At 38.1% G+C, this 10,959-nt stretch overlaps 1 protein-coding gene across 2 annotated transcripts in view; it reads left to right on the top strand.

The window, feature by feature from the left end:
• The first annotated feature begins 4,265 nt into the window (after window positions 1–4,265).
• Window positions 4,266–10,959, top strand: part of LOC133650510 (insulin receptor substrate 1-B-like) — a 31,741-nt gene continuing 25,047 nt past the window's right edge. For both annotated transcript variants that reach the window (XM_062047828.1, XM_062047827.1), the window contains exon 1: window positions 4,266–4,880. In XM_062047828.1, the coding sequence (XP_061903812.1) occupies window positions 4,529–4,880 (352 nt within the window). In that variant the 5' untranslated portion in view covers window positions 4,266–4,528. The remainder of the gene's footprint in view (window positions 4,881–10,959) is intronic.

Raw genomic sequence — 10,959 nt, 5'->3', positions numbered from 1 at the left:
TGGGTTCCAGTAATGTGAAGTCTAATTTGTAAGGGCCATTCCACTGAAATGGTGCTATTTGCTTGATGCAACTTTATTCAAATAAACTTACATTTTTGGCTTTTTTCAACTCTAAAACTGAAAATACATTGACCTGCTCAAAATGTGTTCTGGACCATCTCAAGCAACTTAATTTCATTTTTTACACGGCCCTTAAGCCGAAATCCTACATTTTACCAACAAGAGTGAGTTTTTAGTATAGCGTCACATGTATAGTCACTCGACATGTATGCCAATAGCATGGTGACACTAAAAAACTAAATAAATATTTTAAAAATGAACATCAGAATAGAATGTGGGTACTAGGACCGTATACAGAGATTTTGAACATTGCAGTCATATTTGGAATATACAGAAAATCTACAGAAAGATAAATGAGACCTCTTTATTTTGGCTTGCAGAGGATCTGAATGATGCAACTTCCTGTGGACAATATAACTTGTGGAATATTTATGTAATTAACGTGTGTGTTTAGGTAACAGGACTGAGTGTAAACCTACAGGAAATTAAATTTATATTATATTTTTTTCTTATTTGCTGTATAACAAATACACTTAAGGTATATAGGATAAGGAGTACTACAAATATGTAAATATTTGAAATTAGTATTTATATTTAAAAAACGTTTCATTATATTTCATTGTATAATGTCACCAATAGTCTAAAATGTGACAAATAAGACAACAAATTATCTTTTTTTTTTCAGTTGTCAAGTTGTCAATTTAGTTTAAATGATTTTAAATTGTCTGAAATATGCAACCAGACCAATGTGCAGGACATTTTGCTTATTTCAAATAAAAATGTCGATGTTTACGTTTTTTCCTGTGGACGTTTAATTGCATTGCTTTGTTAGAACGGATATTATAATGTTATGTCCACAACATGTATTACTGCAAGTTATTTTTAACATGTCTGGCTAAAATGTAATTTTACACACGGTTTTACCCTGACAATATCTGCTAATTTTATGACAAAGCAGTATCTAATCTTGCAGCAAATCTAAAACAGCATGCAGTATACACTGTAGGGGGAATAAATGCGGAGTAGGGAACAAAAAAATCCTGTCATTTCTCGCCCACGATGTAGTCAGACGTACATCGTGTTCCTATGCGCACCTCTGGTGTCCTGAAGCCGCCCTGGATGTGTTGACTGGCACCGGCTTGAACGTGCCAGTCTGGCAAAAGGATCCAACAAGTCAGCTGGAAGAAGACCGAAAAGACCGGAAAAGTAGGTGGTCTACTTTCAAAATAAGAGACTGTTGTAAAACCTTATGCGCATTATTACCTAGAAGACACAAACATGTGTGTTTAAATAATAATGAATTACTCAATTGTGACAGTTGAATGCTCTCAGCTTGGTGTGAGACCACAATGACTCCATACAGATCACTGCGATTTAAAAGGATTACAAAAGGCAAAAGAAAATTGGATGCATCCATAAAAAGCCTGCAAATGCCTTGTTTTAATTTTAATATATTCACAACAATACAATATACCTCTCGTGGTTATTAAATGCATTTTAAATCCAGTTTTACACATAAAGAAAAAAATACAAGCATACAACATCAAAGCCATGTCCATATGAATATGGATGTTAAAAAAAGCATATTATCTCGTTTAATGAGAAATGTGCAACAATATTTATATAATTCTTGAATCTTATTCAACAACAATGTGTCTGTGCAATAAAACCCTCAGTGTGCACTGATTTGAAAGATAATGCACACCTATAATATATTGTATCATATCACTATATTAATGAACAGATGCGCAAAATTCCACTTCGTCAGCGCTGGCTGATTTTTTTAAGCTTCTGATTGGACAACAAACAATGTTTTTTATATGGTCAGAGATTCTTTTAACATCCAAACATTGTTTTAACAACAGAAAGGCGAGACTGCAACTTTTTGAAAATATCTGTGTTAGTATGGACATGTAACGCACGTCTTGTCAAGCTACACTTTAGTCGTGGTGTCAAAATTGTTTTCATCGAGGGCCAAGTCACAGTTATGGCTGCCCTCAGAGTGCCGCTTGTAACAGTTAATAACATACAAATCTAAGTGTATAAAGATTTGCCTCATGATGTTATTACTAGGGGTGTGGGAAAAAATTGATTCGAATTCGTATCGCGATTATCACATTGTGCGATTCAGAATCGATTCTCATTTTTAAAAATCTGTTTTTTTTATTTATTTTTTATTTATTTATTTTTATTTTGTTTTTTTGTTTTTTAATTTTTTTTAAAATTAATTAATCCAACAAAACAATACACAGTAATACCATAACAGTGCAATCCAATTCCAAAACCAAACCCGACCCAGCAACACTCAGAACTGCAATAAACAGAGCAATTGAGAGGAGACACAAACACGACACAGAACAAACCAAAAGTAGTGAAACAAAAATGAATATTATCAACAACAGTATCAATATTAGTTACCATTTCAACATAGCAGTGATTTAAAAAACCCTCATTGACATTATCATTAGACATTTATAAAAAAAATTAAAAAAAGAACAATAGTGTCCCAGTGGCTTACACTTGCATCGCATCTCATAAGCTTGACAACACACTGTGTCCAATATTTTCACAAAGATAAAATAAGTCATATTTTTGGTTCATTTAATAGTTAAAACAAATTTACATTATTGCAATCAGTTGATAAATCATAGTCCTTTACAATTATAAAAGCTTTTTACAAAAATCTACTACTCTGCTTGCATGTCAGCAGACTGGGGTAGATCCTGCTGAAATCCTATGCATTGAATGAACAGAGAATCGTTTTGAATCAGGAAAATATCATTTTTGAATCGAGAATCGCGTTGAATTGAAAAAAAAAAAACTATTTTGAATCAAATTGTGACCCCAAGAATCGATATTGTATCGAATCGTGGGACACCTAAAGATTCGCAGCCCTAGTTATTACGCAATTTTGATTATAGATATTTAATTGGGGTCAAGCGGTAGAAAATGAATGAATGATAACTTTTTAATGTGTACAATGTTCATGGTGAGGTACGCCCGGCTTTGAACAGCTATTGAATGATACCCTTATGGGTATCATCTAATGGCTACTGTACTGTATGTGGACTTTGATAAAAACTGCTGCACTTTATATACTTCTGCACTTTAAATGAAGCTGCTAAAATACTGTAACTTGACCGCCCACTGATTTGTAACTCACATACCCTCTATGTATTGTACTTGTATTTTAAATTGTTTATCATTATGTAATTTTAATATTGCTGTGTATTTTCAATCTTGTGTAATTTTACTGTTGATGTTAGATAGATAGATAGATAGATAGATAGATAGATAGATAGATAGATAGATAGATAGATAGATAGATAGATAGATAGATAGATAGATAGATAGATAGATAGATAGATAGATAGATAGATAGATAGATAGATAGATAGATAGATAGATGGATAGATAGATAGATACTTCATTGATTCTTTCAGGAGAGTTCCCCAAGGAAAATTAAAATTCCAGCAGCAGTGTACAGAATTTAGATCGAATTTAAAAAGTAAAAAGTAAATAATGGGGGTATAAATGGAAATCAAATAGAATACAATACAATAAGAATACAAATAAAAAGCAACAATAAGAATACAAATATAACAGTAAAAATAAGAATATAACAAGAGAAACTAGGCAGTAGTGACCATGTTATGAAAATGTATTGCACTGTTATTGCACCTGGGGATAGGTTGATTGGCAACACTAAATTGGCCCTAGTGTGTGAATGTGAGTGTAAATGTTGTCTGTCTATCTGTGTTGGCCCGTGATGAGGTGGCGACTTGTCCAGGGTGTACTCCGCCTTCCGCCCGAATGCAGCTGAGATAGGCTCCAGCTACCCCCGGCAACCCCAAACGGGATAAGCGGTAGAAAATGGATGGATGGATGTTATTGCACTGTTAATTGCACTGTTTTTGTTGCAGTCTATTTCTGTATTATTATTGTTTTGCATCCCCTGTCATCCTAGTACCCCCCTCTCCCCCGCCCCCCTCCCCCTGCACCATAAAAGGACTACAGATGGAAATTAACATAGTGCTAAATCTGGTGCTGCCATCTGCTTAATGTAACTGCACATTGTCTTTCAAATAAACAAACTCAAAAAAAAAAACGTATGCCGCTTTTATTTTGAAACCCCTTTACCGGATGCTCCGCCTGAATCTGCCTAACTTGCCTGCCGGGGCTGCACAGACTGTGTGCACCCTCAGTCAGACAGGTGGAGGAGACGTCGCTCCGCGGCTGAGGTGCACCGTATTCGGACTCGAATCGGAGCGGAACCGGGCCGGTGGACGGTGTTTGGGGTCCGGCCGCAGCCGCTGGATGATCGGAACCATGCTCCGGCTCGGTTCTCATCCATAAGCATCGCGCACATGCTGGAGCGTGGACCGTGGGAGGAGGCGGCATGTAGTGGCGATGGATTAAAGACGGAGGACTTCACATGTTTGCTTTCAGACATTAGTGCTGTCTAGTCATGGAGAACCAAGGCTGCACCGAGCCGCACACTTACGAAGACGTGCAGAAAAGCGGCTACCTCCGCAAGCATAAATCCATGCACCGGCGCTTCTTCGTGCTGAGGGCGGCCTCCGAGCATGGTCCTGCCCGCTTGGAGTATTACGAGAACGAGAAGAAATTCCGCAGCAAATCCCCCGTGGCCAAGAAAGTGCTCAACCTGGAGACGTGCTTCAACATCAACAAGCGGGCCGACTCCAAAAACAAGCACCTGGTCGTGCTGTACACCCGCAGCGAGAGCTTCGCCATCGCCGCGGACAGCGAGGAGGTCCAGAACGAGTGGTACCAGGCGATGCTGGACCTCCAGTGCAACTGTAAGATGGCAAAAGTAGAAATAATCCTCCATTTTATTCTCTCATGCTTTCCTGCAAGGGGCCCATCCTGCCTGAGGCTCTTTTTGCTCTCCATCTGCCTCGGCCATTGCATGCACTCCAATGCATGTTATTACTCATATATGTTCATATTTACCTCCTCTGTGTGGATCTGCGAATTATTAGGAATTTGTATTTATTTATTTTGACCAGCAAACGAAGCCAAGTGCTTTTTCCACAAATATGACTGCATTTGTATGACTTTATAGCAGCGACGACCCACTCAGTGGCGTGTATTCTAGCGAATAAGGTGCAGCCTTATTTTGCATGGCGCAGTGGGCATATAGCAACCATCCACGGCATGCATCATATAGCTCCAGCCTATCGTGGAGCACTCCACTCTAGCCCGTGTTGTTGTTTTTCTGCACAGCCCGCCCGCCTCTAATAACCTACATTTGTGCAGAAGGCGCCATCAGCATCCACGCTCTCTAGTCTGCATGCATGCCAGGAAGAAGAAACATCATTTTTCTACATGTGCAAAATCTCCTCGTCTTGTTTACCATCACGTTCTGATGCTGCTGGGGAGCAGAACAGCACCAGCAGCACCAGCACGACCCCTCCTTTCCCCCTTCTCTGTGCACTCACCGGTGGGCTTTCCCAGCCCTGCATGGTCTTCACATGAACGTTTGCATTAAAAAGAAGTCTTTATATTATTTAATCTTTTTTAAATTGGAGCTAAACTGAGCGTGAAATATTTGAGTAACACTATAGCTACAGTGATCTGGTACATTCAGTGGAGGGGGGGGGGGGGGGTGTGTGTATGTGTTTAAATACACAGCTGTCCATCCATCCATTTCCTACCGCTTGTCCCTTATGGGGTGGCGGGGGGGGGGGGGGGGGGGGGGGCTGTAGCCTATCCCAGCCACACATGGGTGGAAGGCGGGGTACACCCTGGCTGTGCACTGCAAAAAAGAGCTGTCGAAAAAAGGATTAAAAAGATTTTAGGAAAACATACTAAAAACTAAAGTGAAATTATCAGTCAATCAATCAAAGTTTATTTATATAGCCCTTAATCACAAGTGTCTCAAAGGGCTGCACAAGCCACAACGGGGTCATATCCCACATCAAGGCAAGGAAAAACTCAACCCAATGGGATACATTATGTACAGGCAGGTCATTTTTCTTGACAATCAATCAATCAATGTTTATTTATATAGCCCTAAATCACAAGTGTCTCAAAGGGCTGCACAAGCCACAACGACATCCTCGGTACAGAGCCCACATATGGGCAAGGAAAAACTCACCCCAGTGGGACGTCGATGTGAATGACTATGAGAAACCTTGGAGTGGACCGCATATGTGGGTGATTGATTGATTGATTGAGACTTTTATTAGTAGGTTGCACAGTGAAGTACATATTTCGTACAATTGACCACTAAATGGTAACACCCGAATAAGTTTTTCAACTTGTTTAAGTCGGGGTCCACTTAAATTGATTCATGATACAGATATATACTATCATATATACTATCATCATAATACAGTCATCACACAAGATAATCACAATGAATTATTTACATTATTTACAATCAGGGGTGTGGAGGGGGGAAGGGGGGGTTAGGATATGGACATCAAGTAGTGGACATAAAGAGAGAGAGAGAGAGAGAGAGAGAGAGAGAGTGAGAGAGAGAGAGAGAGAGAGAGAGAGAGAGAGAGAGAGAGAGAGAGAGAGAGAGAGAGAGAGATCAGAAGGCATAAGAAAAAGTATCTGCATTTGATTGTTTACATTTGATTGTTAGCAATCCGGGGAGGGTGTTAGTTTAGGGTTGTAGCTGCCTGGAGGTGAACTTTTATTGCGGTTTTGAAGGAGGAAAGAGGTGCCCTTTCTATTATACCTGTTGGGAGCACATTCATTGATGTGGCATAGAAAGAGAATGAGTTAAGACCTTTGTTAGTTCGGAATTTGGGTTTAACGTGGTTAGTGGAGCTCCCCCTGGTGTTGTGGTTATGGCGGTCATTTACGTTAAGGAAGTAGTTTGACATGTACTTCGGTATCAGGGAGGTGTAGCGGATTTTATAGACTAGGCTCAGTGCAAGTTGTTTAACTCTGTCCTCCTCCTTGAGCCAGCCCACTTTAGAGAAGTGGGTAGGAGTGAGGTGGGATCAGGGGTGGAGGTCTAGCAGTAACCTGACTAGCTTGTTCTGAGATGTTTGGAGTTTAGATTTGAGGGTTTTGGAGGTGCTAGGGTAACAGGAGGTGCACGCGTAATCGAAAAAGGGTTGAACGAGAGTTCCCGCCAGAATCCTCAAGGTGCTTTTGTTGACCAGAGAGGAGATTCTTTAGAGAAATCTCGTTCGTTGGTTAACCTTTTTGATTACCTTGGTTGCCATTTTATCACAGGAAAGGTTAGCCTCTAGAATGGAACCTAGGTAGGTGACCTCATCTTTCCTGGTGATAACAATGTCACCCACTTTTATGGGTAACCCCCCCCTCTGGGGGAGACCGAAAGCAATGGATGTCGAGTGGGTCTGACATAATATTGTGAAAGTCCAGTCCATAGTGGATCCAACATATCAGCGAAAGTCCAGTCCACAGTGGATCCAACATAATAGTGAGAGTGCAGTCCATAGTGGGGCCAGCAGGAAACCATCCCGAGCGGAGACGGGTCAGCAGCGCAGAGATGTCCCCAACCGATGCACAGGCGAGCGGTCCACCCCGGGTCCCGACTCTGGACAGCCAGCACTTCATCCATGGCCACCGGACCTGTGTAACTCCCCCTCCACAAGGGAGAGGGGGGCAGAGGAGAAAAGAAAAGAAACGGCAGACCAACTGGTCTAAAAAGGGGGTCTATTTAAAGGCTAGAGTATACAAATTAGTTTTAAGATGGGACTTAAATGCTTCTACTGAGGTAGCATCTCTAACTGTTACCGGGAGGGCATTCCAGAGTACTGGAGCCCGAATAGAAAACGCTCTATAGCCCGCAAACTTTTTTTGGGCTCTGGGAATGACTAATAAGCCGGAGTTCTTTGAACGCAGATTTCTTGCCGGGACATATGGTACAATACAATCGGCAAGATAAGCTGGAGCTAGACCGTGTAGTATTTTTAACGTAAGTAGTAAAACCTTAAAGTCACATCTTAAGTGCACAGGAAGCCAGTGCAGGTGAGCCAGTACAGGCGTAATATGATCAAACTTTCTTGTTCTTGTCAAAAGTCAAGTAATCGAGACGAGACGTAACGAACGCATGAATAATGATCTCAGCGTCGCTAGTGGACAAAATGGAACGAATTTTAGCGATATTACGGAGATGAAAGAAGGCCGACATCATAAATTAAGATTTATTTAATTAGCAGGACTTTTCAGCTAGAATTTAGTATTTTACCCTTAAAACAAGCATTATTCAACTTGCAATTCTTAAATTAAGCATCCTCGAGATGTTGCAGAATCTTTACACAACATTTTCTATGCGGGGGAAACCAAACTATTTTGTTTTAATAGGTATTTTCTAAATGTTTACATTTTTAAACTAGAATAGAAAAAAGATCATTATTATGGGTGTAACAGTAGATACCGCGGTATATTGCGGTTTCACAATAAAGCTGTGACAATGTGACAGTATCAAATAAAAAGTTGGTGACTTTAGTTTTTTTTGGGGCACTTTTGCTTTGGCAGGTCTGAAAATAAATAAATTATTAATGCTAAGATGAAGATTAGTGAATGACTAAAAATAAGTAAATAGCTCTTAAAAGTATAAGGGAATTATCTAGTAATAACATCTTGAATATTGGCAGTGGCAAATAATTTGCAGTGTGCACAACATGGAAGAGATATATCGGGGAGGCATAGCTCGGTTGGTAGAGTGGCCGTGCCAGCAACTTGAGGGTTCTGGGTTCGATCCCCGCTTCCGCCATCCTCGTCACAAGACACTTTACCCACCTGCTCCCAGTGCCACCCACACTGTTTTAAATAGAACTTAGATATTGGGTTCACTATGTAAAGTGCTTTGTGTCACTAGAGAAAGGCGCTATATAAATATAATTCACATATTAATTTATATTTCTTAGCAGTGTAGTGGTGTACAGCAACCAGGCGTTTTGCTGAATACCAAACAAAATATTATAAATAGCTGAGATTATTACAATAATAAACACTGTGTTTAATAATTTAATAATGCATGACTTGCCTCGTACTGTGATGAGGTGGCGACTTGTCCAGGGTGTACCCCGCCTACCACCCGAATGCAGCTGAGATAGGCTCCAGCACCCCCCGCGACCCCGAAAGGGACACGCGTTAGAAAAAATGGATGGATGGATGGACTTGCTTAATAAGAATTGATTTATTGTGTTGAATTGGTTGTTACATTGCTGTTGTAAAGCAGTTGTTATCAAATGTTTTACACCAATCACAACCTCAGTTTTGTTTTGTTTCTACAGTTTTTATATTTAATTTCAAAGTGTTTTTTTTTCATACATGTAATATCATTCCAATATATTTGTATTCTTTTTTCAATATCTTGTTTTGGTGTGGCTAAGAAGCACTTCATTAAAACTTGACATTTTATATATATATATATATATATATATATATATATATATATATATATATATATATATATATATATATATATATATATATATATATATATATATATATATATATATATATATATATATATATATATATATATATATATATATATATATATATATATATATATATATATATATATATATATATATATATATATATATATATATATATATATATATATATATATATATATATAAAAAGAAATCTATATTTAAAGACAACACATTTTTTCCATTAATTTATTTTGAAGACAACAAACCAAAAATACTCCTTATGTACAGAATTCAACCAAATTAGAATCTCCAATTCAATATTCCATCCATCCATCCATTTTCTACCGCTTGTCCCTTTTATTGTCATCTGAAAAAAACAATAGCAGTATTAAAATAAAGTAAAAAAACAAAAAAAGTGTAATTGAACCATTGTGTAATAGTCATACAGTAATTTTTCCTGCTGTTTTTTGTTGTTGAATGTGCTGCAGTCCAATAAAAGAACAAGCCACATTCTAGACACATTTGCCTTAAAGCAAGTGAGGCAAAAACAAATGCACTACTTGGTTGCAACCAGCAGAGGTGCTGTTGAGTCAGTTAACACAATGACTTTGTCAGTATCCTCGAATACTTAACAACATAGACTAAAACAGTGTTCCTTAACTATTCTTAGGCCCAAAAAATATCTGTTCTTATCTGTGGTCTGTATGGCCCGCAGCGTTACTCAGTTGTAATACACTTTCCCATGACGTGTGGCAGTAATGGTAATATCAAACAAACAGAAAAAGTCTGGAGCTAAAGTCATAGAGAACTTTCGTAAGCGCAAAAAATATGACTAAAGTGGTGTAGCTGTATTTTAATTTGCACTTTAATATTATTGATAGTCTAGTTAAAAAACACATTTTATTTATTTAAGCACAACATAATTGTATGTAAATGTACTTTTTGTCTGTTTTTTATGAGTCCCTTCTTATGCAGTATATTTTGTTAGTACTTATTTTTCTAACCAGCCTAACCTAAACCTAAGTTTATGTGTTAAATAAATAATAACCTTTGTGATGAACACATGGTTTCATATAATTTGACAAGCTTGTAAACTGTAAGTAGTTCGGATAAAGTTAATGAATACTATTAAAATCCAGAGTAAGATTAAACATTTAGTGTTATTATTTGAGTGGGCCCCCTGGGGCCCTCTGTATTGGAAAATTTGGACCCCGAGGTCAAAAAGGTTAAGAACCACTGGACTTAAGTAACTCATCTGGGAAACAAAGAAAGATTTTGCCTTCCCAAAATAAATTAAGATTAATTTATTTAATTAATTAATTAATTTTTTCCATTGTCTATCAAAGAAACTAAGACAAATGCTGATCTTTAAATAATAGCATCAATCCAAACCATGCATTATTTAAATGTTAAGGCAGTATTTTTGAGTATACAGTATATTATTGTAGGCTTAGCTTTTCACTGCATAATTTTTCCTGTGTAAAGTTGTATCTTAAGG

The sequence above is a fragment of the Entelurus aequoreus genome, linkage group LG05, assembly GCF_033978785.1.
Source record: "Entelurus aequoreus isolate RoL-2023_Sb linkage group LG05, RoL_Eaeq_v1.1, whole genome shotgun sequence".
Taxonomy (NCBI): domain Eukaryota; kingdom Metazoa; phylum Chordata; class Actinopteri; order Syngnathiformes; family Syngnathidae; genus Entelurus; species Entelurus aequoreus.
The sequence above is the reverse complement of the archived record's forward strand: the minus strand, read 5'-3'. Positions and strand labels throughout refer to the sequence as shown.